The sequence below is a fragment of the Cherax quadricarinatus genome, chromosome 50, assembly GCF_038502225.1.
Source record: "Cherax quadricarinatus isolate ZL_2023a chromosome 50, ASM3850222v1, whole genome shotgun sequence".
NCBI lineage: Eukaryota > Metazoa > Arthropoda > Malacostraca > Decapoda > Parastacidae > Cherax > Cherax quadricarinatus.
Window position 1 is genome coordinate 15,460,100 of NC_091341.1, and position 26,815 is coordinate 15,486,914.

Sequence of the window (26,815 nt, forward strand, 5' to 3'; positions counted from 1 at the left end):
ACATTATTTACCCAATGTGCATGAATGCACAGTGGGTAAATAAGCAGAGATACGTTTCAAAACTGTACCTGTTTGAAAGCATTGAACGCAAAATTGAGTGCATTGGAATAGCTAGCCATCCCTCCATCAGTTAGCTCATCAATGGCATGGAATAAAAGTTTCTTATTGCTGGTGCTGGCCTGCACTAATGCTTGGGTGCATGATGTATTGCCTGTTGTCTTGTTAACCTGCAACGAATAAAAGGTTTTACATCCAAATCAACTATATTTGCTATCTTTTCTTGAATCTTGAACATAACCTTAACATAATGAACTAATGGTCACAAAATACACAATTTTAGCTCTAAAACTACCAGTGTGCGTTTCATGATGTATATTTTGATGTGTTTAATAATAGCTATACATACAGCACAGTTAGTGCAGTAAATATTACTAAAGCATTATTACATGCAACACTATACAAGTATGATTAAAATAGCTGCTGTCAGAAGCTGTAATTATTATAAACAAAAGGTAGATGGGATACAAGGAAAATAGAAACAGCAAGTAAGAAACAGGTGAAGGTGTACAAACTAAAAGAGGAGGCAGTTAGGGTAAGATCTAAACAACTATTGGAGGATAGATGGGCTAGCGAGAGTATAGGCAGTGGGGTCGGAGAGGTATGGGGCAGGTTTAAGAATGTAGTGTTAGTGTGTTCAGCAGAAGTCTGTGGTTACAGGAAAGTGGGTGCAGGAGGGAAGAAGAGCAATTGGTGGAATGATGATGTTAAGAGAGTAGTAAGGGAGAAAAAGTAAGCATATGAGAGGTTTTTACAAAGTAGAAGTGATGCAAGGAGAGAAGAGTATCTGGAGAGAAAAAGAGGTTAATAGAGTGGTGAAGCAATGTAAAAAGAGAACAAACAAGAGAGTGGGTGAGATGTTATCAACAAATTTTGTTGAAAATAAGAAAAAGTTTTGGAGTGAGATTAATTGAGGAAGCCCAGGAAACAAATGGATTTGACAGTTAAAAATAGGAGAGTTATTAAATGGAGAGTTCGAGAAATCGAGAAGATTGAGGGAATATTTTCAGGAACTTAAATGTTGATGAAGATAGGGAAGCTGTGATTTTGTGTATAGGGCAGGGAAGAATAACATCTTGTAGGAGGAAGAGCCAGTTGTGAGTGGGAAGGGGGGAAAGTTTGTGAGGCAGCGAGTAGAATGAAAGGGAGTAAGGCAGCTGGGATTGATGGGACAAGGTCAGAAATGTTAAAAGCAGGTGGGAATATAGTTTTGGAGTGGTGGTGCTATTATTTAATAAATGTATGAAAGAGGGTAAGGTATCTAGGGATTGGCAGAGAGCATGTATAGTTCCTCAAATATCGAACTTAATCCGTTCCAGGAGCTAGTTCTAAATTTGATAAGTCTGGAAAGCGAAGCGATATTTCCCATAAGAAATAATGGAAATAAAATCTATGTGTTCCAGAAAACCAAAAATATTCAGATAGTTTTACATACACACAACAAACAGTGTTCAATTATGTATTAATAAATTTAAATATCCATAAAATAACATTTTACTTACCTTTATTGAAGATTGGTGATGGCATCTGGAAGATAAGGAGGAGAGAGGGAGTTGGGGTTAGTGTTTGGAAGGAGAATACCCATCCATGAGGATTTCAGGTATCGAAGCCCTCTCTGGGGTTCCTTCCCTTCTCTGTTTTTTAATGCCACTAGGACCAGCTTGAGAGTCACTGGACCCCTGTCTCACAAAATATCTGTCCACAGTCCTCTGTTTCTGGTGCCTCTAAGATTTCCCTAAAATGGGACATGGTTCTGTCACTGAACTTGTTGCAAAGATGGCTTCTTTCAGCTTGCTCAGGGTGGCTTATTTCACAGTCCCACAAGCACTAAACACAATGAAGTAATCGTAAAATGTTTGAATGAGAGCGCAGGTTAGTGTTCACTCAAGCATCAACAAAACCAGACTGCTTCACAGCGCCTGCGTGGGGACGCGGACAGAGCGGGCTGCCAGACAGGTCCGGTACCCGGCGGTTCGAAAATAGGGGCGAGTTCGATAACAGGGACAAAGTTGGTTCGAAAAAAGGGTTCTATTTTCGAAGAGTTCGATAAGCGATACGTTCGAAATTTGAGGTTCCACTGTCTGTTGGGTTCTAGGTAGTAGGTTGGTAGACAGCAACTGCCCTGGGAGGTACTACCGTCCTGCCAAGTGAGTGTAAAACGAAAGCCTGTAATTGTTACATGATGGTAGCATTGCTGGTGTCCTTTTTTCTGTCTCATAAACATACAAGGTTTCAGGTACATCTTGCTACTTCTACTTACACTTAGGTCACACTACACATACATGTACAAGCATATATATACACACACACCCCTCTGGGTTTTTTGCTATTATCTTTCTAGTTCTTGTTTATTTCCTCTTATCTCCATGGGAAAGTGGAACAGAATTCTTCCTCCGTAAGCCATGCGTGTTTTAAGAGGCGACTAAAATGCCGGGAGCAGGGGCTAGTAACCCCTTCTCCTGTATAAATTACTAAACTTGAAAAAGAGAAACTTTTGTTTTTCTTTTTGGGCCACCCTGCCTCGGTGGGATACGGCCGGTTTGTTGAAAGAAGTAGTCTGTCGAGTATACCTGGTAAAGTTATTATTGAAAGAATTCAGAGTAAGACGGAGAGTAGGATAGCAGATGAACAAGGCAGCTTTAGGAAAGGCAGGTGGTGCGTAGACCAAGTGTTTACAGTGAAACATAAGTGAACAGTATTTAGATAAGGCTAAAGAGGTTTTTGTGGCATTTGTGGATTTGGAAAAGGCATATGATAGAACGGATAGGGGGCAAAGTGGCAGATGTTGCAGGTGTATGGTATAGGAGGTAGGTTACTGAAAGCAGTGAAGAGTTTTTATGAGGATAGCGAGGCTCAGGTTAGAATATGTAGGAGAGAGGGATATTATTTCTCAGTAAAAGTAGGCCTTAGACAAGGATGTGAGATGTCACCGTGGTTGTTCAATATATTTATAGATAGGGTTGTAAGAGAAGTGAATGCGAGGGTCTTAGCAAGAGGTGTGGAGTTAAAAGATAAAAAATCAAATGCAAAGTGGGAGTTGTCACAGTTGCTCATTGCTGATGACACTGTGCTTTTGGGAGATTCTGAAGAGAAGTTGCAGAGGTTGGTGGATGAATTTGGTAGGGTATGTAAAAGAAGAAAATTAAAAGTGAATATGTATAGGAAGAGTAAGGTGATGAGAATAACAAAAAGAAGTGATGAAAGATTGGATATCAGATTGGAGGGAGAGTATGGAGGAGGTGAATGTATTTAGATATTTGGGAGTGGACATGTCAGCAGATTGGGTCTATGAAGGATAAGGTGAATCATACAATTGATGAGGGGGGAAAAGGGTGAGTGGTGCACTTAGGAGTCTGTGGAAACAAAGAGGGGAATGTATGAGAGTATGGTTATACCAACACTCATATGGGTGTGAAGCATGGGTGATGAATGTTACAGCGAGGAGAAGGCTGGAGGGAGTGGAGATGTCATGTCTGAGGGCAATGTATGGTGTGAATATAATGCAGAGAATTTGTAGTTTGGAAATTAGAATGAGGTGTGGGATTACCAAAACTATTATCCAGAGGGCTGAGGAGGGGAACAGAATTCTTCCTCCGTAAGCCATGTGTGTTGTAAGAGGTGACTAAAATGCGGGGAGCAAGGGCGTAATAACCCCTTCTCCTGTATAAATTACTAAATTTAAAAAGAGAAACTTTTGCTTTTCTTTTTGGGCCACCCTGCCTTGGTGGGATACAGCCGGTTCGTTGAAAAAAAAAAATGCATCAGTGGATGTGAGTTGGACCTGGCTAGCTTGTGCTACTGGGTCAGATGTCATGCTCCTTCTTTCAGTGGATGTGACCTGACTAGGTGGTCATTGGCCAGGGAGTGACATGGACCTGCCTTGCATGGGCCAGTAGGCCTGCTGCAGTGTTCCTTCTTTCTTATGTTCTTATGTATTTGGCTGGCTGGCTTTGGCTGTCTGTCTGTATCTTTCTATATCTATCTATATCTCTATTTATTTAATTTTATGTCTTTGCAAACAGTACATCGATATTTTGTATTTACAATAGTGGGTTGCAATGCAAAAAGAGCCTCTATTATGCCTAGGCATTATGGGCCAACTTAACATTACTGGCTTACAGACTACTTAACACTATCTGTCTATATCACTGTATTTGTATCTGTCTATATCACTGTCTCTCACATGTACTATTTCAGTACATAATATTAGTGTCAGAACAAAGATTGGCTATGAAATCACAAGAAGTATTATAAATTGTAATTATCAGAACACAAAAATTATATAAATTAAAATAAAAACAAGAAAAAGGTATATTGGCAACGCTTCTGCAAGCGGCAGGACTGGATGTTGCCATCGGGTGAGCATTCAGAGACAACTTCGTGCTCTTATATCTTGGTAAATACTGGTCCTAAATTTTTTTTTGGTCTTGTACCACACAGAAAACTGCCCTCTTTAATTCAAAAACAAAAAACGATTTTTTTATTTTTCAAAATATTCGGAGTGCCACGCAGGTGAACGTAGATCTACGTTTGGACAGTTAAAGGGTTAATAAAGTAACCCTTGATTTCATGGACTTCGGAAATGCTGGACATTTGGAAACAAACGACTACGTTCTGTGCTTACAGAACTGTCCATTATTACCGGTATTATGATCGCACCCAAAGAATCTCTTCTCTATCCATCGCAATCACCATACCAGCCACTCACTCCGCCCCCCTCTCCTCCCATTACTCTGTTCAATCAAGAATTTATTGTAGTATATAAATATATGCCATACCTTTTAATCAATACTTAGAGACTTAACTTATTGTAACAATTGTTTTTGCAAGCAAACCAACTGCTCATTTATTTTTGCTTTAACTCCACGAGACTCACTGATATTAAATTATAACAACTAAATTTAGTTTGACTTTAAATAGATTTGGTAGAAGCTAAATTGTTGAAATTATAGCAATGTTAGGTCAAGCTGCTATATTTATTTTAATGCATACTGAAAAATCTGTTACTGATTTATCACTTTCATAACAAAAAAATCAGAATTGATTTTTCCATAAAATCTTGCTTGCTTCACCACTCATTACAAAGTACAATATATATACACATCAGAACTAATAAAAGAAAATATGTATACTGTACAACAAAACCATGTAGAAAAGACATTACCTGGCAGTATGTGCAGTTGTTGACCCACTGAGTAGTATTGTTGAACTGCGGAGGAAAACAAATTTACAAATGCTACATTTACTGAGCTAAAATACAGGCTGTGAAAACAGAAAACAAAATGCACATAGATTTTAGAATACGATTACAAGGCAAGAGAGACACATGATTATATAAACCTGGAAAATCCTAGAGGGACTAGTACCAAACTTGCACACGAAAATCACTCTCTACGAAAGCAAAAGACTCGACAGACGATGAAACATCCCCTCAATGAAAAGCAGGGGTGTCACTAGCACGTTAAGAGACAACACAATAAGTGTCAGGGGCCCAAGACTGTTCAACTGCCTCCCAGCATACATAAGGGGGATTACCAATAGACCCCTGGCTGTCTTCAAGCAGGCACTGGACAAGCACCTGAAGTCGGTACCTGACCAGCCGGGGTGTGGCTCGTACATTGGATTGCGTGCAGCCAGCAGTAACAGCCTGGTTGATCAGACCCTGATCCACCATGAGGCCTGGTCACAGACCGGGCCGCGGGGGTGTTGACCCCCGGAACTCTCTCCAGGTAAACTCCAGGTCCAGGTTATGATACATATTAGTAATGAATTACAAAACGGTAAATAAATAAATTAAACAAAATTATAAAAGACTAGAAAACTGAATATATAACTGAAAATTTATTAATATCACAGTAAAAGTAAGTAATCTATTTGCTCTGTTTCATATTTTTATTTTTTTCTTGAGTAGTAGTGAATTAACATAAATAATATGTCAGAGAACTATTCCCTCTACATACTATAGGTAATACACGTATGCAATGATCAAGATATTTATTAAGAAAACTTTTCACCACAAATGACTTCTTCAGTCATAATACAAAGTAGCTAGAATAAGCAGTATATACAGTACAAAAGGTCAGGCAAGTGTAATTTAATAGTGGGGGTAACAAATCAGCAATAACAATTGGGTACTCTTTAAAAATATGTTGGATAAATATGCAGGTGAAGCTGCCATTTCTCCTGCAGTGTTTCCTGGTGCAGCTTGGTGTTTTATCATATATATCATCATTCCAAACAACTGATCATTCCATACATCTCATTATTCCAAACAACTGATCATTCCATACATCTCATTATTCCAAACAACTGATCATTCCATACATCTCATTATTCCAAACAACTGATCATTCCATACATCTCATTATTCCAAACAACTGATCATTCCTAGGAATCCACTCATCATTCTGCTGCACTTCTATCAAATGGTTGAGACTTGAACATCCAGTAGGCATGCATACATGAGAGCATTAGATCAAGGAGAATACAGGCGAGTCTTCTATGGAATCTTAGGAATAAATTTATTATAAAAAAAAAAAATGACTTTCTTTTGTGCCTACCAATGTTTTATTACATGTAAATTACATTATTTGTACTGCATAATAAAGAAATAAAAACTATTTTATTTAAAAAAGAGAGCAAAAGAGGTATCACAATACTTACAGCAGCAACATTTACAAAATCATTTTCTCCAAGAGTATCAATTAAAGTCTTTACTGCCCACTTCATTATTGTGAATGTCTGCCCATGAACACTTCCACTCCTGAAAATAAATTACTATATGAAAAGATACTGAGCTTGAAGAAATATTCATAGCAAGTGGAAATGACCTGAAATAATCTAGATTTGTTGAGGTGCACATCAACACTTAATGACAAATCAGTCATGTCATGTTCATTAATTTTTTAGGCATATATTTTAAATGATGAGCATTTTCAAAGAAATTTATGACAGAAAAGAACTGCTTACATGGTAGAAAATTCTGCAAGAAAAATAAGCACTTATCCTTTGCTATGACAATAAGTTCGACCAGAACTTTCCAGCATTTTATCATTAAACTTTGCATATTCAATTCAGTTCAGAGTTTATTCTCTATAAGGATTACAATGCTGAGTTTACAGAATTTGGTTATTGTGTAGTTTACATGTAGTAAAATAATAATTACAGAGGGTACCACTAGAACACCTAGCATGGCTAGGCATTTCGGGCAGACTTAGATTAATTCTTAAATTTAAAATATTACAAATTATGAGGTAAGTTGGTATTATGGCTAAGTGACTAAATACTAGTTTGTGAGTTTAGCAATGTGAATGCTTTTGTTTTGGCACAATACATAGTTTCAGTATTGGAGTATCACAGGCCAACTTATGAATAGTTAGGATTCATTATTTTAAGATTGAGATTGATATTTCTGTTTATGGTCAAATGGGTGAGTGAGTGTAAGTGTGAACCACCAGGTGGTATTCATGTAATTAGTTGACGGGGTGTATCAGGGAGATAAGATGTTTTCTAATGGTAGTTTTGAAGGTGATGAATGTGTCTGCAGTTCTAGAGTTTTCAGGTAGGGTGTTCCAGATTTTAGGGCCTTTGACATACATTGAATTTTTGTAAAGGTTTAGTCGGACACGGGGAATGTCAGATGTTTGTGTCTGTTGTTATGCCTGTGGGTTCTGTCACAACTATCAAGAAAGCATTTTAGGTCAAGGTTAATATTGGAATTTAAGGTCCTGTAGATGTAGATTGCACAGTAGTAAGTGTGGATGTACTGAACAGGGAGTAAGTTTAGATCTATGAAGAGTGGGGGGGTGTGTTGCCAGGGATGGGATTTAGTGATTATTCTTACTGCAGCTTTTTGTTGGGTTATTATTGGCTTTAGGTGTGTTGCTGCAGTTGATCCCCAAGCACAAATAGCATAGGTGAGGTATGGATAAATAAGCGAGTGGTATAGTGTGAGAAGAGCATTTTGCGGCACGTAGTATCGTATCTTGGAAAGGATCCCAACCGTTTTGGATACTTTTTTGGTTATGTGTTATGTTTTGGTTATGTGTTGGATATTATGGTATACACTTACAAACACTCAAATAAGGATACCTAATTTGTGTGTGTGTATATACTCTGACTGTATAAATGAACATGGTATGGCTTAAAATAAAACTGAGTTACATTTACTCATGAAATTATACTGATCTTGTTAATAGCCCCCTTCCCCTCAATTAAGCCTCTTTCTGACATCCATTACTCATTTCAAAATTCTCTCTCCATATACGTGACTGTCAATGGTCCAAGTCGGACCGAAACGTCGTCGTAAGCTTCTCTCTTTTATGTGCGGGTTATTTGTGCATCGTTCCGGTCACGGTATTGTGCCTTTTTTTGTTATATACGTATTATTTGTTAAATGCCACACCACAATGGACCAAAACATCATAATAAAGTTCCTCTCCTAAGTGCGGGTTTTTGGTGAACTGTTCCAGCCACAGTACAGTGATACCTCACATATCCGGCCTGCCATTATCTGAACCTCGCCAATATCCAAACATGAAGTGGTACCTACAACAACGTGGTAGTGGTATGATGGTTTGTGGCACCGAACTTAAAATTGCTGCAGAAAAATTCAGCAAGCAGACTGGCCTATCAGACTTCAAGGCATCTGCAGATTGCAGAATCAATGTTGCACCCGGAACATTCTGAAAGTGACAATGGCAATGATGACCCAATGCCTCCAAGACCAAAAACTTCAGCAGCAAGGGCAGGTGTTGAAACACTTTTGGAGTATTTGGAGCATCCACTGTCCACAGCCCATTTGAAAAGTTATGCTCCTGTGGTCCATGAAATGGAGGCTGTTATTTGAGCCCAGAATGTCTAGTCTCACCGCCAGACGATGTTGGACTCGTTTTTTAAATCTACAACGCCATCGCCAATGGTGATATGATGGGGTACGGATGGCAATATGATGGTATGGATGCACATTATTTCCCCCCTCATGTATCTGGAAACTCAGTGTTTCCGAACTAGTTTCAGCCCATATTGTTCGGATATGAGAAGTATCACTTGTGAATTTTTATGCTTCATGTAGTTAACTGCTCATGTTGACTATAAATTTCATCTCTTCTATTTTCCTTTCTTTTACCACATTTTTTACTTCACCATTACACCTTCACCTTCCTTCTCCCAATTCTTTACTTTACCATTATTAGCTTCCTCACCAACTTTAGCATTTGGTTTATTACAAAATATATATACAGTGGACCCCCGACTTACGATATTAATCCGTTCCAGAGAGCACATCGTAAGACAAAATTATCGTAAGTTGAATTAATTTTCCTCATAAGAAATAATGGAAATCAAATTAATCCATTCAAGACACCCAAAAGTATGAAAAAAAAAATTTTACCACATGAAATATACATTTTTCTACACACAAAAAGTAGGATACATGCACAATATATGTATATTGTGCATGTACTAGTGTACTAGATGAAGAATAAATTACACTTACCTTTATTGAAGATGTGGTGATGAGTGATGAGACACTGTCCTGGAAGTGCCTTTTTCCTCCTGAGTAATGTAGGTCCTGTTTGGCATTTTCTTCCAGAACAGGCCTTATCACACTGTGTATGCCACTACGATTCTTAAATCTCTCAAAACAACCTTTGCTGGTCTTGAATTCACCAATATAAGCAGTAGTTCCAGGCATTTTTTCCGGTTCAGCTGGGTGTTAGTCGACTGGTGTGAGTGGCATCCTGGGGGACAAGATTAGGACCACAATGGAAATAAGTTAGACAGTCCTCGATGACACACTGACTTTCTTGGGTTATCCTGGGTGTCTAACCTTCTGGGGTTAATTGTTTCTCAGTACTCTCGATAAGCCAGACCAACAACAGTCTCTCCACATCTTCGAGTAGTACAGCTGACCGTGGTACGATAGTATTTCGATAGTATTTTTCACCCTTTTTACCACAAGGTTGGCACTAGAAGCTTTCTTTGGGCCCATGGTGGCTTATTTAGCAGTTACAAGCACTAAAAAACACTGGAATACAAAATTTATTGAATGTATGCGTGCAACCATCTGCCCTGACTTGTAAACAATGTCACACTAGCTCAGCTGAGGCGCTCAGGCCAGATGGGCCAGACGGACCAGACAGCCGCATTCGGGACAAATGATGTAAGTCGAGTTTTTCAACGTAGGTCGGGGTCAAATTTTTATGCTGACGAGCATTGTAAGTCGATTTTATTGTAGGTTGAGGCCATCGTAAGTCGGGGGTCCACTGTACGTACATACAGCCTCTCCTCACTTAGCGACGTACTACTTGTTTACCGATGACTTGAACTTATGATGGGCTCTCTGACCAGTATGCATACCTAAATACGTAATGTATATTAGAGCTGATTTCCTCTATTCTGTTTATGTATTACAATATACAGTACACTGCTGCATAAACATTTAAAAATATACCAGAAATGTTATAAATGGTGCAAAGGTGACATTAAAACAATATCAAAGATGGTTGACAAACCCACTACCATTAGAGTATGCTCCTCATTTAGCGACGAATTTGTTTACTGACGTGGTCTTAGGAATGGAACGCCATCGTTAAGTGAGGAGAGGCTGTAGTTACTTTCTAAAGGTCATGAATTCTCCTCAAAATGTAACAGATGCAAATACATAAAATGCTAATAAACTACTCTTCAATATTTTGTAATAGTATTTACCTGTCCATCAGTATGATCATATCCTTGGGGGAAACAGAGCCTTGCACGTACCACGGACGTAGTCGGGCATCATAGAGGTCGATAAGATTAGGAGGGACGTACCAACTGCAGAATAGCACAAATTTATTAAACCATTAAGTTAAATAAGAAAAAATATATTTCTATATCTGTAAGTAGCTTAACATAAAAAGCTAACAAATGCTGCAAAAATCTAGGACCACAGGTCAAGCCTCCCATCCAACTTTCTCCTTATTCATGTTTTCATGATTAATATGCAAAAAAAAATAATCCATAATGTTTTTAATATATGCCGAGATTATCAATCTCAACATCATTCCACTCTCTTCTTTATATGAACTTTTCAACACATTCTTGCAAATTCTATGTGGATTTCTCACAGTTTGAAGAAAATTTCTTGATATACATTCAGTTATGTTAGATTGTCATATATCAATAATAATTCAAGAATTATAACCACAGTGCCAATAAATGAAATATAAGATAAATGCAATACAAAGTTCTGACACGCAAACAGAAAATGGGGATCAACAGAATGCACCAGAAAGGTACACAAGTTGCCAATTGGACTGTGTTAGCAACAGTGAAATACTGTCTTGTTGGTAAGAGGATCAGCTGTGATTTTTACCTTATACTGTACATATTCACAAAATCACACATATAATAAACTGAACAGGTTTCCACTCATTCCATGATAAACTATAACCTGTTATGTATGTACTGATGGCCAAGTGTGTCAGTATGTTATATGCTTCTCTAGCTACCAACTGCTCAATGGAACATGCAACGTTTGTTTAAAGCACTGTCTAAAAGCTCAAACAAGAAAAAATTAAAAAATAGTGTTGTCTATGTGTTACATATTTATTGCAAATGTCAAGTGATATGGACTAACAGGTACAGTCTCTTCTTACAGGAAGATAATTAAGTATCTATAATGGTTTCCCCAAAGGGTTTGCCATCAGCAGTTCTACACTTGTTTGATCTCAACTGTCTTAAGCTAATCTTCCTTCACCATCCCACAAATGATCCCTTTAATCTTTTTTTTTTTTTTTTTTTATAAAACTTTGAAGACTTGCTGCATACACTTGGTAAAGACTATGAAAATCTGTAATATTCTGCCAAATTCCTGAAAGCCTATAGTAAATATTATACTTTATTAGGTTTAATTTACATAATATAATATTGTTGTATACTTTAAAATGTCCATGTGCTCTCAGAACCATCAAAGCTCTACACATGCCCGTAAAATAATAAACAATTTCCTAAATAAAGCTTATCATGTCTTACTGTACTTGCCTGGTAGCTGGATACACTCTCATAAAGCCTGTTTGTGCTCCAAAATACTGCCAAGATAAAGTTGGATCTCTTTCATAGTTATCCTGGAATACCCAGTCAACTGATGACGACCAGCTGAGGCCATTCAAAATTTCTGGATCTGATTAAAAGGAAAATTACAATGCAGAAACTGCAAATGTAGTCTCAAATCATTTATTACACACTTTGTTTCTGTTGTTTTTCAACTTATGTAAAAAATGCTAAAATCATAAATATTTAATAAAAAGTGATAAATATTTCTAATTGACTTTTTGAATATGGACCAAATGATAACAACCAAACTAACATGACCAAATTTACATTAACAAAGAATTAAAATACAGTGGACCCTTGGTTATCAGCCATAATCCATTCCAGAAGGTCGGCCTAAATCCAAAAAGGCCGAAAACCGAAATGATATTTCCCACAAGAATTAATGTAAATCCAATTAATCCATTTCAGACACCCAAAAATATTAACAAAAAATACATTTTTTAAAGATTAACTACAGTTTTACATACAGAAAACAATGAGAAATAAATATAAAGCACAAATTTTAATGATAAATGAACATTCCATACCTTTATTGAAGATTCTTGTTGGCATATTGAAGAAGGCAGGAGGGGAGAGGGAGTTGGGAATCCCCAACTCCCTCTCCCCTCTGTGTAGTGTAGTGTTTCTTTTATATTCACAGGTAGTGAATTCCAGATTTTTGGGTCTTATGTGCATTGAGTTTTTGCATAGTGTGAGATGGACACGAGGAATATCAAAGAGTGATCTGTGCCTTGTGTTATGGTCATGTGTTCTGTTGAGGTTGGTAAGGAGACATTTGAGGGGAGGGTTTATATCAGAGTTAAGTGTTCTATCTATGTAGTAGGTACAATAATAGGTATGGATGTTTTGTATGGCGAGTAGGTTTAGAGTTTTGAATATTGGTGGAGTGTACTGCCTGTAGTGGGAATTTGTTATGGTTCTGACTGCAGCCTTTTGTTGGGTAATCAATGATCTGAGATGGTTTATTGTTGTTGAGCCCCATGCACAAATTCCATAGGTGAGATAGGGGTAAATAAGTGAGTGATATAGGGCAGGAGGGCTGACTGTGGAACATAGTACCATATCTTCGATAGTATGCCTACGGTCTTGGGAAATTTGTTGTACACGTGTTTGAAATTTGAGTCTATTATCAAGGTGGATTCCTAAGAATTTTCTCTGTAAGCTTTCTGATAGGTGATCCATTTATCATTATGTTAAGAAGGACATCAGTAGCTCTGTTACTTGAAGTAGGTGTCAATGTGAGAGTAAGTTTGTTAGTACTTTACGAATGGTCAAGTGCGGTCATACCGCTAAGCTCTCACCAATACCATGGCTTGTTGTAGTGCTTTAGAATCCCAGGTTCATGTGTTGGAGATTCTACTTCTTCAGGAGGAAAATAGGAAGCTGAAGCTTCTCATAGATGAGTTTGGGAGCGAGTGTGAGAAGGATTTAGCTGGTAAGGTAGGAATGGTCACCAGCAGAGATAGTGGCAGCCGCTTTAAGTGGCAAGTGGTTCACAGTTCAGGAAGAAGGAAGATGAGGAGAGTTAATAGAGAAGATGTGAAAGTAGGAAATCAATTCTCTGTTCTCCAAGACGAGTGTACTTCAGTGGTTAGTGAGGTTGAAGGTACCACTGATTCCCCTGCTAATCAAGGTAAGAATATTTTAATAGTAGGCGATTCTCAGGTAAGATATATGGACCATGCATTTTGTAACAGACAGAAAGGTCAGACAGAGAGCGTGTCTTCCTGGAGCTGGTGTTGGCGACATAGTCAGCAGGTTGGATAATAATATGGCAGGTAATGGGAACAAGCCCATTATCTGTCTTAGTGCTGGGGGTAATGACATTGGGAAGGGCAGGAGAGAGGAGCTGCTGGATAAGTACAGGTCAGCCATAGAAGTAGTTAGGTCTAAGGGAGGGATCCCAGTCATATGTAGCATCTTGCCTAGAAAGGGAATGGGCAATGAATAGATGTCTAGGGCAATTGGTATAAATTGCTGGCTAGACAGGTACTGCAAGGAACTTGCAATCCCATTCATTGATAACTGGGACCTTTTCTTTGGCAAACATGATATGTATGCAAGGGATGGGGTTCATCTCTCTGGGGATGGAGTGGTTGCATTAGCCAATTCAATTGAGAGGGTAATTAATGACTTGTCTAGGAATTTAAACTGATAAATTATAGAGGTATGGGTGTTTGTGGGAAACAATCAGGCTGCAGCATTAGGGTTAAAAACAGCAGTTATTACCAGGATACCTCAGGGATATGTTTAAAAGACAATATTCAAAATAAAGTTGCTAGTAATGGCAAATCAATTAATCAACAAACAAAGAGAGATAGTAGAGGGCAACGAGTGACTAGCTCCCTTAAGGTTTACTATACAAATAGTAGGAGTCTAAGAAATAAGATAGATGAGCTAAAATTACTTGCAAGTGTAGGTAATATAGATATTATTGGTATAACAGAGACCTGGTTCAACCTGAAAGATAGAGGAATGCCTTCTGAATGCAACATACAGGGTCATAAACTATTCCACACTGATAGGGTCAACAGGAAGGGTGGTGGTGTGGCGATGTATGTCAGAGAAAATTTAAATTGTTGTTTTAGACATGATATAAGATTAGAAACATCGAACACAGAATCTGTTTGGCTTCAGTTTCTCGAGGGTCGTGACAAATTAATTTTGGGTGTGATTTATAGGGCCCCCAAACCTTGATAGGGAGTGCAATAAGCTGTTATGGGAAGAAATTCATAAGGCATCTAGATATGAAAATGTTGTGATAATGGGAGATTTTAACTTTAGACAAATTGATTGGAACAATATGACAGGAAATCTTGAGTCTAGTGACTTTCTTGATACGGTTCAGGATTGCTTTTTAGAACAGGTTGTGACAGAACCAACTAGAGGAAACAATCTGCTTGACTTGGTTCTTGCCAACAAAGATTCACTAATTAATAATCTTGAGGTTAATGATGAGCTTGGGGAAAGTGATCATAAATCACTTAGTTTCAATATATCATGGAATTACCCAGATAACTGCAATCAAATCTGTCCCAGATTTTCGCTTGGCCAACTTCATGGGACTGAAAAATTACTTGGGTGGGCTAAATTGGGATGTCCTAACTATGGGTCAGGTTGGTGGTCTTGGTTGCCAATATGACGTTTTTCAGAGCATAGTTCTAGTTGCCCAGACAACTTTTGTTCCGAGTAGGGAAATTAGATCTAACAAAAATGATCCCAAATGGATGAACAATAGATTAAAACATCTCACTGGTCAAAAGAGAGGCATATATAGGCATATCAAAAGAGGGGATGGACAGTTAAGAAATCAATATATTCAATTAGAGAAATAAAGAAAGGAATAAGAAAAGCAAAAAGAGATTATGAGGCTAAGGTTGCAAGGGATTCAAAGACTAGCCCAAAAGGGTTCTTTCAGGTATACAAAAGTAATATTAGGGACAAGATTGGCCCACTAAGAGTAACTCGGGTCAGATCACTGACAGTGATAAGGATGTGTGTGAAATTCTAAATGCCTACTTCCTCTCAGTTTTCACCCAGGAAAATACTAGCGATATTCCTGAAATAATAGATTACGTAGAACAGGATGATAATAAACTATGTACGATTGCGGTAACTAGTGACATGGTCCTCAGATAAATAGAGAAACTAAAACCAAACAAATCCCCAGGTCCTGATGAACTGTTTGCAAGGGTGTTAAAGGAATGTAAAGAGGAACTTAGCATACCTTTGGCTAATCTTTTTAACATATCACTACAAACTGGCATAGTGCCTGATAAGTGGAAAATGGCAAATGTAATACCTATTTACAAGGCAGGTGACAGGTCCTTGGCTTCGAACTATAGACCAATAAGCCTTACCTCCATAGTGGGAAAATTTATGGAATCAATAATTGCCGAAGCAATTCGTAGCCATCTTGACAGGCACAGATTGATTAATGATTCTCAGCACGGTTTTACAAAGGGGCGTTCCTGTCTTACGAATTTACTAACTTTTTTCACTAAGGTGTTTGAGGAGGTAGATCATGGTAATGAATATGATATTGTGTATATGGATTTCAGTAAGGCTTTCGATAGAGTTCCACACCAGAGGCTATCAAGGAAACTTAGGGCACACGGAATAGGAGGAGAAATTTTTTCCTGGGTAGAGGCATGGCTGACAAATAGACAGCAGAGAGTTTGCATAAATGGTGAAAAATCAGAATGGGGGCACGTCACAAGTGGTGTTCCTCAGGGGTCAGTGTTGGGCCCATTGTTGTTCACAATTTACATAAATGACATAGATGAGGGAATAAATAGTGACATAAGCAAATTTGCTGATGACACCAAAATAGGCCGTCCAATTCATTCTAACGAGGACATTAGAGCACTCTAGGATGATTTGAATAGACTGACGCAATGGTCAGAGAAGTGGCAGATGCAGTTTAATATTGACAAATGCAAAGTTCTAAATGTTGGACAGTTAAATAACTATGCCACATATAAACTAAATACTGTAGATCTTAATACTACCAATTGTGAAAAAGATTTAGGAGTTCTGGTTAGCAGTAACCTAAAACCAAGACAACAGTGCATTAGTGTTCACAATAAAGCTAACAGAATTCTTGGCTTCATATCTAGAAGTATAAATAATAGAAGTCCTCAGGTTGTTCTTCAACTCTATATATCCTTGGTTAGGCCTCATTTAGACTATGCTGCTCAGTTCTGGTCACCGTGTTACAGAATGGATATAAATGCTCTGGAAAACATACAAAGGAGGATGACAAAGATGATCCCATGTATCAGAAATCTTCCCTATGAGGATAGACTGAAGGCCCTGAATCTGCACTCTGTTGAAAGGCGTAGAATTAGGGGGGATATGATCGAGGTGTATAAATGGAAAACAGGAATAAAGGGGATGTAAATAGTGTGCTGAAAATTTCCAGCCAAGACAGGACTTGCAGCAATGGTTTCAAGTTGGAAAAATTCAGATTCAGGAATGATACTGGAAAGTACTGGTTTGGTAATAGAGTTGTGGATGAGTGGAACAAGCTCCTGAGTACAGTTATTGAGGCTAAAACGTTTTGTAGTTTTAAAAATAGGTTAGATAAATACATGAGTGGGTGTGGGTGGGTGTGAGTTGGACCTGGGTGGGTGTGAGTTGGACCTGACTAGCTTGTGTTGCTGGGTCTGGCACAGTGCTCCATCCTTGAGTGGGGATGACCAGACTGGGTGGGTCATTGGGATAATCCGGGGGGTGGATCATTGGTCTAATCCAGGGGGGAGAGACATGGATCTGCTCTGCATGGGTCAGTAGGCCTGTTGCAGTGTTCCTTCTTTCTTATGTTCTTATGTAATTCGGTATTCACAGTATTGGCTAGCATGACTGGGCTCGAGCGAGACAAGATGTATGTAGTGTCATCTGCAAATAGTGTGGCTTTGAGTAATTGCGATGCATTTGGTAGGTCATTTATGTAAACGAGAAAGAGAAGAGGGCCAAGGACACTTCCCTGTGGGACACCAACTGTAATTGGCTGTGCAGAAGAATTTGCTCCATTTGTGTACACACATTGGCTTCTGTTGCTGAGGTATGACTTTAGGTAGTTGAGGGAGTGCCCTCTTATACCATAGTGCGACAATTTTATGTGGAGCAAGTCGTGGTCAATTGTAAATAAAGCTTTAGGTAAATCAATGAAGATTCCCAGTGGGACTTCTTTTTTCTCTAGTGCAGTGTATATTTGTTCTAGTATGTGTATAATAGCATCATTCATATTTTTATTAGGCCTGAACCCAAATTGACGGGTTGAGTATGTTGTGGGAGACGAGATAGGAATAGATTCGCTTATGAATTAATTTTTCGAAGATTTTAGAGAGAGGGTGTAAGTTGAATATTGGCCTATAGTTATTCAAGTCTGTTTGGTCTCCTCCTTTATGGATCGGGGTGACCCTCGCTATTTTGAGAACTGTAGGGAAGGTAGAGGATTCGATGGATTTGTTAAAGAGTGTGTTTCTTATATAATTTTGAAGAAAATATCAGATGGATTAATGAAAATGTCTACATTGACTTCCAGCAAGCGTGCGTGAGCGTGTTAGATAGGAGTGAATGGAGACAAATGGTACTTGGGACCTGACGATCTGTTGGAGTGTGAGCAGGGTAATATTTAGTGAAGGGATTCAGGGAAACCGGTTATTTTCATATAGTTGGACTTGAGTACTGGAAATGGGAAGTACAATGCCTGCACTTTAAAGGAGGGGTTTGGGATATTGGCAGTTTGGAGGGATATGTTGTGTATCTTTATATGTATATGCTTCTAAACTGTTGTATTCTGAGCACCTCTGCAAAAACAGTGATAATGTGTGAGTGTGGTGAAAGTGTTGAATGATGATGAAAGTATTTTCTTTTTGGGGATTTTCTTTCTTTTTTGGGTCACCCTGCCTCGGTGGGAGACGGCCGACTTGTTGAAAAAAAAAAAAAGTCTATATTAACTTAAAATAAGACATTTAATGTGCTCGAGAGTGATTTATTACATGTCCAATATGGCTGATCTCCGAAATAACAGCCAATAACCGGGATAGAATTTCGGCCAAAAAAAGCAGGCGAAAACCAAATCGGCCGATATCTGGAACAGCCGATAACCAAGGGTCCACTGTATTTTGTTTCATGTCTTATACTTTGCTTCACATTTTAGTACTACATTTGTTACATATGCCAATGTCATACAGGTAGAATGACTAGTGTAGTCTGTTCAGTCTGTTTTGACTGAATATAATAGGCTACTTGTATCTGAATAATCACTTCTACTATGGAGATTAGTCATTGCAAGGTAATTATATACTGAAACTTTATATGTGTAATTGTCTCTCTCATCTTACAAACTCTCAGAAAAAACATCAGTATCATAAAGCTCAATACTAAAACTTAACAGAAGTATTAATAATACTTCAAAAACTACACAACAACAGAATGGCCATAAATCAGCTTAGTACAGAATTTTTAAAGTTAAAACATCTGAGTTTGGAACAGTGCATAGAAATATCTAGTTAGGCCTTAATGAGGTTAACAGATGCTCCCCACCTCAAGGAAAAAAAGAAGTCGCCTTTTTGCTCAGACAGACTAAGATGTGTTGGTCACAAGTAACCCAGTAACAGCACCTACCATAATCTTCTCAGGCATATCATATACTTCATTACCACTCACATTACAACATTCCATACTTCTCACCGCAGTTCCACAATAATTCTATGCTTTCAGCTTCTCACTGTTATGAAGTGGAACAGTCATTCTAGAAGTATTTTTTTAGTAATTTAAAGTAAATAATAAACATTAAATTAATTACATTATGCATCATGATTAAAACTTGTGGTGAAGATCAGCCTCGTAGCTCCAGTAGGTGCAAGAGGGCAAAATGCAAGGTGCAGAGAAAGAAAACTAGAACAAAAATTTAAAGAATAGTGAAGCCTATACCATACCGTGCCAAGCCAGTGAGATGGTAGGTCATGTTGTAGGCCTGTCATCACCACTGCCACCACAACAGACATTACCACAGGCACTACCCCAGTCATCATCACGGTCACCGCTAGTCACCACCACCACCAACCATCATCCCAGCTATCACCACCACTGCCACCACAACTATCACTACTACAGTCACCACCTATCACCACCACAGCCAACCAGTTACCACCACAGCCACAGCTACCTGTCACTATCACAGACTGCCGAAGCTGCCAACACAATTGCCACTACAAGCACCACCACCAGTAAACACCACAGTTTTTACTACAATTGTCATTACAGCTATCACCAAAGCTGCCACTACACCCATCACTACAATTACTGCTTCTGACTTGTGATCCCAGAATGATTCTCAAGAGGAATTGTTTCAGACTTCTCCTCTAACTCTAACAGTCATCTCAACATCAGCATACAAAAGGTATATATTGCACCTATTATTTCAATATAAAGTTTTACCCTTGTTAAACACAGTGGTCCCTTGTGTTTAATGTTGAATTCACATTCAATGAATCTCGGCAAATGTGGTTCTCATGAACATGAAGGTTCTCTATCATAGATGTTGAGGCTATAAATCAGTTAAAAGCATTTATTTAATGTATAATCTGTATATGTTGAGAGAACACGTTAAAAAAGTGGTTAATATTCAACCTCGTTTCTTTGAAATTTGTGTTTAATATTTCTGTTTTTTTTTTTTTAACTGCATTTAATTTTTCGGTAAGTACATGGTGCCATTTCATGCCTACCTGGTATGTTCATAATTTTTGTTAAAAATAAGGAAAGAAATGTGGACTTTTCTCCATAATTTTGCAGTTTAAATGGATGACTGGATTTTCTGCTGTATATTTTTTTTTTTTTTTTTTAACAAATTCAATTCTTTATTCATATGACCATTTGGTGCATGTGCACTAAACTCTTATTTTTTTTTTAAGTAAACATTAGTTGGAATTTGCAGTCTTGGAACAAATCTCTATGTTTTACACAATATAATAGGTTTAACTTATGTGCCACCGGTGAAAAAGTTGAACATCTATCACAGAGATGGGGGATACTTGAATAAAATTATAGTACATCAATAATCCCGTTCCTCTGTTATAGAACAAAATAAGTTTGCAACATGTCCATATATACATGTATACTATGTGATCACCTTTTCTTTCAAAAAAGTATGGAGCAATAAAGTGATCTGTTTTATATCATTAGAGAACATTTATATAATACAACTGAACATTTTCCCTATTTGCACAACACAGAGGGACCAGGCATGTTTATGCTTACTTGACACATTTTAATTTGCAATGTTCATCAGACTATAATGTATGTTGTACATACCTTCATTGTATCTCCTTTACTACTACATATATACAATATATGTAGTAAAAAAAAATGCTCTCTTCCCAGAGAGCATTGACTGTTGTTATGATGAACATTTTGTTACACCTGCTCACTTCAAATGCATATTAATTAACGTCTGTATGAAAATATAATAGACACTATAAAATCTCCACTGGTATCAGTCACTGTTGTCTGAAATAATAATGCAGTATACAACACTAATGTCTTCCCATAACGCATCACATCACGTGACACATTATGGGATACGTACATTGCTGCTAAACAACTTCCCTGATGGGGAACACTTTTGTTTTATTTTTTTTTACTGTAAAGAAGTTTGGTACATGAGGCCCAAGATGAGCATCAAATATGAATTACATCACATCTCTTACAATTTAAGCCCATTAATGAACTTAGTAAGGATCTATTTAACACCCAGTTTTCCAGACAGACACAGATCTACAGGATAAAAACCTTTAAAGGTTATCAACTTAACTACAACTTACAGATTACAAAAGGCTTCAAAAAACAAAACTGAAATACTCTGAGGGATTAAAAATATTTAATACTGTTATTTGACTGATGACTAAACTAAGCCATTCTTGAAATTTTGCAAAACAAAATCATTTGACTAAGTTTATGATCAACTTAATTAACTATTACTGCACTGTGTAAACAGAGAAAGCCAATATTTTTATTTATATACAATTTCTAACCACTAAACTAGATACCATTTCCCTAAAGCATTACTGTGCCTAGTGCTGCATTATTAACACTGACTCCCAATTAAAAAAAAACATGTAATAAAAGCATTTTCAGATAAATTATATAAAGAAAAATTTAAAACTTTTTCTGTACAAATACCATACTATGCTACATAAAGAGCTTACAACACACAAAATGCTACATGCTCAATGGATGCACAGCAAATTTCATGTTTCTATATTTTTACAGTAGGGTTTTAAGAGGTTAGAGCACTTCCCTCACAATCCACAAACTAAAGATAATGCAAACTATTATATTTCAAGAGCAAAGATGAAGAGGACAAGTGAAAACAACTCTACTCCAGAAGACAATTCCAGGGGAAGATTAACAACAAACCCAAAGTTGAAAAATCATCTTTTATATGACCCATATCCAGGTATTTAATAACAATTATAATATCTAAAATCTTTGCAATTAATTACTTAAAGGGAAATCTCCCTGAGTGCCTTTTAAGTTTCTACTTTAATCATTCAAAATACAAGAAACAACTTAAAATCCATCATTCCTCAATGTCACATAAAAAGAGAGGTAAAAATAATTATTTCAATGAACAAAACATTATACACAGTTAAATCCTTTTAACTTGATAGCAAGCAATAACTAACTGCAATGCAAGGTTACAATTATAAAGGGATTTGGGGAAACAGATTAGCTGGACCCGAGTCCTGGAGGTATGAAAACAACGTCTGTGCTCTGAAGGGTGGGGGAGGATGTTGCTGTCTGGAGGGTCATCTGAACTGTGATGGCCATGCACTTCTGGAAAGACAGCTACCGAATGAGTAACGGTAAATGCATTTCCTCTACTGATAACCCTGCTTTGATGGGAGATGTCCAATATGGAAACAACTGCATTTACAATCTGCACTCACCTATATGCACTCTGCTATTTGTGGCTGCAGGGGTAGAGTCTTAGCTCATGGCCCCACCTCTGAACTTGCTGCTTACCAGATTCACTCCCTCTTAGCCTCGCAGGCCTGTCAAGCGTGTTGCTTTTGCATTTTTTAATGGTCCTTTGGAAGTTTCTAATTATGGTAATATGATATGATCATTACTATAGAGGGTTCTGAATTAGATATTTCTTTTTTTCTTTCAACACACCGGCCATATCCCACCAAGGCAGGGTGGCCCAAAAGAAAAAACGAAAGTTTCTCCTTTTACATTTAGTAATATATACAGGAGAAGAGGTTACTAGTCCCTTGCTCCTGGCATTTTAGTCGCATTACCATATATTGCAATAATACAGTTACACACACACTTAAAATGGCTCTAATATTATACAATTTATAGTAAAAGTATTATTAATTCACTGTACACTATTCAAACAATTTAGAGATGCAGTATGTTCTACTGTATCATGGGGGAAATACACATTTCTAAGTAATACAAAATACATTCATTATCCTGTATCATACATTGTAATTTATACTGTATATTGATTTGTTCATATTTAAAAGAGGTATACTTGCCTTTATGTAAAAAAACAAGGCATTTTTTACCTTCAATAAGTCATATGCCACCTGAATAAATCCTTATTAACTGATTATAAGATGTATTTCAATAGAGTTAGTCAAAAGATGATTTCAGAACTCAGCTTTGAGCTTGGCATAATTAAAAGAGGGGTAACAAATGCCATAATAACACTGCTCTTGTTAGCAAAGTTAGATTACTAAAAGCCAAGAAATTAAAAAATGTTTCAAACCACAAGTGGTTAGGTTCATGGTTAGGAAAAACTAGCATACAGCAAACCTTACTGGACATCCCCAGGGCACTCTGGTAATCACCACCACCTCCATAAAAGAATTTTGTCAAAGCAAATACGTATATATGAACGACAGGGGAATCACCATCTTGTGATTAGTTAATGTTTTGATCACCAATTTTAAATATATTGGAATCTTTGCTCATAGGCTATGATGATCAGTGTTAGCTAAATCAGAGTTCAGGATAATTTAAGACGCCACCTTGCTGATGCAAAATGTGGTACGTACATGATCTAGAAGACGACTTGTGCACAAATAGCCCGAATACAGGAGAAAGAAGCTCATGACAGCATTTCGATCCAACTTGGATGATTTACAAGTCACACTGAACTGAAACGTTGTCATAAGCTTCTTTCTCCTATGTGTGAGTTATTTGTGTATTGTTCCGGTCATGGTAATGCACCCTTTTGTTGTTTATAGAAGAAGACTTCCTTATCGCCAGCTGTAGAAGCAGAATTAACCATGTGTTCCATCTTCAGTATTTAGTCTATCATAAATATTTTTTAGTTTCTAGTGGTTGTAGTACTTGCTTCCTACTCTCATAAACAATTTCATTATTCTACTACTCTGCAATATGTTTTCAAGTACACCTACCATCTGACTTACAACTGAGCTTGGTTCCGACTAACCGGTCGTAAGTTAAAACAGACATAAGTCAAACCTTACTACTGAATATCAGCATGACATTATTTAACGATTTTATTATATTGTTTTATTTTGGCATTTCAGTTTTTTTTTTACTTTTTATGCCGTTAGTATTGTATTTTATACTGAAAGGTTTAGGAGAGACACTGTGTAGAACACAAACAGCTGTTTATTTCCCAGAACATTTGCATACAAAACATGGTTGTAAGTTAGGTGGTTGTAAGTCAAGCTGGTTGTAAGTCGGATGGTAGGTGTAACTATTTTGGCAGCCTGATGAGATTTGGAAGCCTTCCAGGTCATTTCTTTGGAACCCTTCTGTGGACTGTATATTATATAAGAAATCTATTGGCTCCTATGTATATGACCTCGGTGTTTCCTCTGTATTTCTGTCAATGAGAAGTGAAACCACAACTGAATGTAACAGTAGGAGGGGGAGGGTGTTAGGCAATGTTGACTGTCCATTAAATCTGCATAATGGGATTATTTCTCCATGATCATAACAATAGACAATTTTGGATATAACAGACTTTAAACAGACTGTCCAGTGTTTCTTTGTAATTAATATTTTATATGTAAACCACACATTGTAAGCTTTGCAAGGAAATAAACATTTTCATTTCATTTCTTGATTTTGTTTGTTAAATCCAAAATCTGATAATCTGAAGTGTGTTAAATTGAAGTTTTACTGTACTCTTTATGGTATGACAACACAGTACATGTGTAGGAACCTCTCACAATCTTCAATAGATACAAATACATACAGGTTTATTTCAACATGAAACTGTTTATACAAAAATGGACGACACCTGAGTGCAGCTGAAATGGAAAATATTTCGTATTTACCTCCTGTTCATTTACCCAAAATTTGTCTTTATAATTCAACTGTGTATGCACTGACTGAGCTGGCCCTTGGTACATCACCTTGGGAAAATTAATTTAATTTTTCCCTAATTTGTTTCCTTCTTTCAGCTTCACTAGGTATTCTTCTGAGTTTTTTCTGTAGAATTATGCAAAAATTTTTGTTATAATTTCTTCTCTATAAGATAGCCCACAGGACCCAGACTGAATCTTGGATGAGAAACATATGGGTGAGTTTCCTAAGACCTGCTGCCTTTGTTACCTAGCAGTATAGATACCTGGGAGTTGGTCAAATATTTTGGGACACATCCAGTGGAAAGACCTACCAGGAGTTTACCTGAAGAGGGTTTTGGAGGTAAATGCCCCTGCAGCTCGGTCTGAGACCAGGCCTCATGGTGGATCAGTGTCTGATCAACCAGGCTGTTACTGCTGGCCGCACAAAAGCTGACATACGAACCATACCCCGGTTGGTCAGGTACTAAGTGCCTGTCCAGTGCCTTCTTAAAGAGAGCCAGGGGTCTACTGGTAATATCCCTTATGTATGCTGGGAGGCAGTTGAACAGTCTTGGGCCCCAGACACTTATTGTGTTGTCTCTCAATGTACTCGTGGTGCCCCAGCGTTTCATCGGGGGAATGTTGCATTTCCTGCCAAGTCTTTTGCTTTCATAGGGAGTGATTTTCGTGTGCAGGTTTGGTACCAATCCCTCCAGGACCTTATCATGTATCTCTCTCGCCTGCATTTCAGGGAATACAGATCAAGGACCTTCAACCGTTCCCAGTAATTTAGATGCCTTACCGTACTTATGTGTGCCGTGAAAGATCTTTGTACACTCTCTGGGTCTGCAATGTTGCCAGCCTTGAAGGGGACTGTTAGTGTACAGCAGCATCCCTAATTTTGAAGGTTCTCATTATCCATCCTATCATTTTCCTAGCAGATGAGGTAGATACATTGTTGTGGTCTTTGAAGGGGAGATCCTCTGACATTATCACTCCCAGGTCCTTCAAATTACTTTTTCGCACTATTGTATGGTTAAAATTTGTCGTATACCCTGATATATTTTTAATTTTCTCAAGTTTCCCATATCTGAGTAGTTGAAATTTCTCCTCGTTGAACTTCATATTGTTTTGAGTGGCCCATTCGAAGATTTGGTTGATGTCCGCTTAGAGTCTTGCGGTGTCTTTGATGGAGGTCACTGCCATGGTAATCTGGGTGTCATCCACAAAGGAAGACATGGAGCTGTGGCTTACATCTCTGTCAGAAATGAGGATGAGGAATAGAATGGGAGCAAGTACTGTGCCTTGTGGAACAGAGCTTTTTACCGTGGCTGCCTGGGACTTTACTCTGTTTACTATTACTCTTTGTGTTTTATTTGTCAGAAAGTTGTAGATCCATCTACCAGCTTTTCCTGTTATTCCTTTATCACACATTTTGTGCTATTACACCATGGTCACACTTGTCAAAGGCTTTTGCAAAGTCTGTGTATACTATATCTGTATTTTGTTTATCATCTACAGAATCCAGGACCTTGTCATAGTGGTCCAGTAGCTGGGACAGGCAGGAGCAACCTGCTCTAAACCCATGTTGCCCTGGGTTGTGTAATTGATGGGTATCTAGGTGGTTGGCGATCTTGCTTCTTAGAACCCTCTCAAAGATTTTTATGATATGGGATGTTAGTGCTATCGGTCTGTAGTTCTTTGCAATTGCTTTACTGCCACCTTTGTGGAGTGGGGCTATGTCTGTTGTTTTTAGTGTGTGTGGGATAACCCCTGTGTCCATGCTCCCTCTCCATAGAATGCTGAAGGCACAC

At 37.8% G+C, this 26,815-nt stretch overlaps 1 protein-coding gene across 2 annotated transcripts in view; it reads right to left on the reverse strand.

Moving 5' to 3' along the window:
• The window catches only part of LOC128695271 (voltage-dependent calcium channel subunit alpha-2/delta-1), a 304,996-nt gene that overhangs the window by 87,595 nt on the left and 190,586 nt on the right, over nt 1-26,815 (reverse strand). For both annotated transcript variants that reach the window (XM_070095427.1, XM_070095426.1), the window contains exons 5-9: nt 12,082-12,220; nt 10,768-10,872; nt 6,721-6,820; nt 5,222-5,266; nt 69-227 (exon numbers count right to left, since the gene is read on the reverse strand). In XM_070095427.1, the coding sequence (XP_069951528.1) occupies nt 69-227; nt 5,222-5,266; nt 6,721-6,820; nt 10,768-10,872; nt 12,082-12,220 (548 nt within the window). The remainder of the gene's footprint in view (nt 1-68; nt 228-5,221; nt 5,267-6,720; nt 6,821-10,767; nt 10,873-12,081; nt 12,221-26,815) is intronic.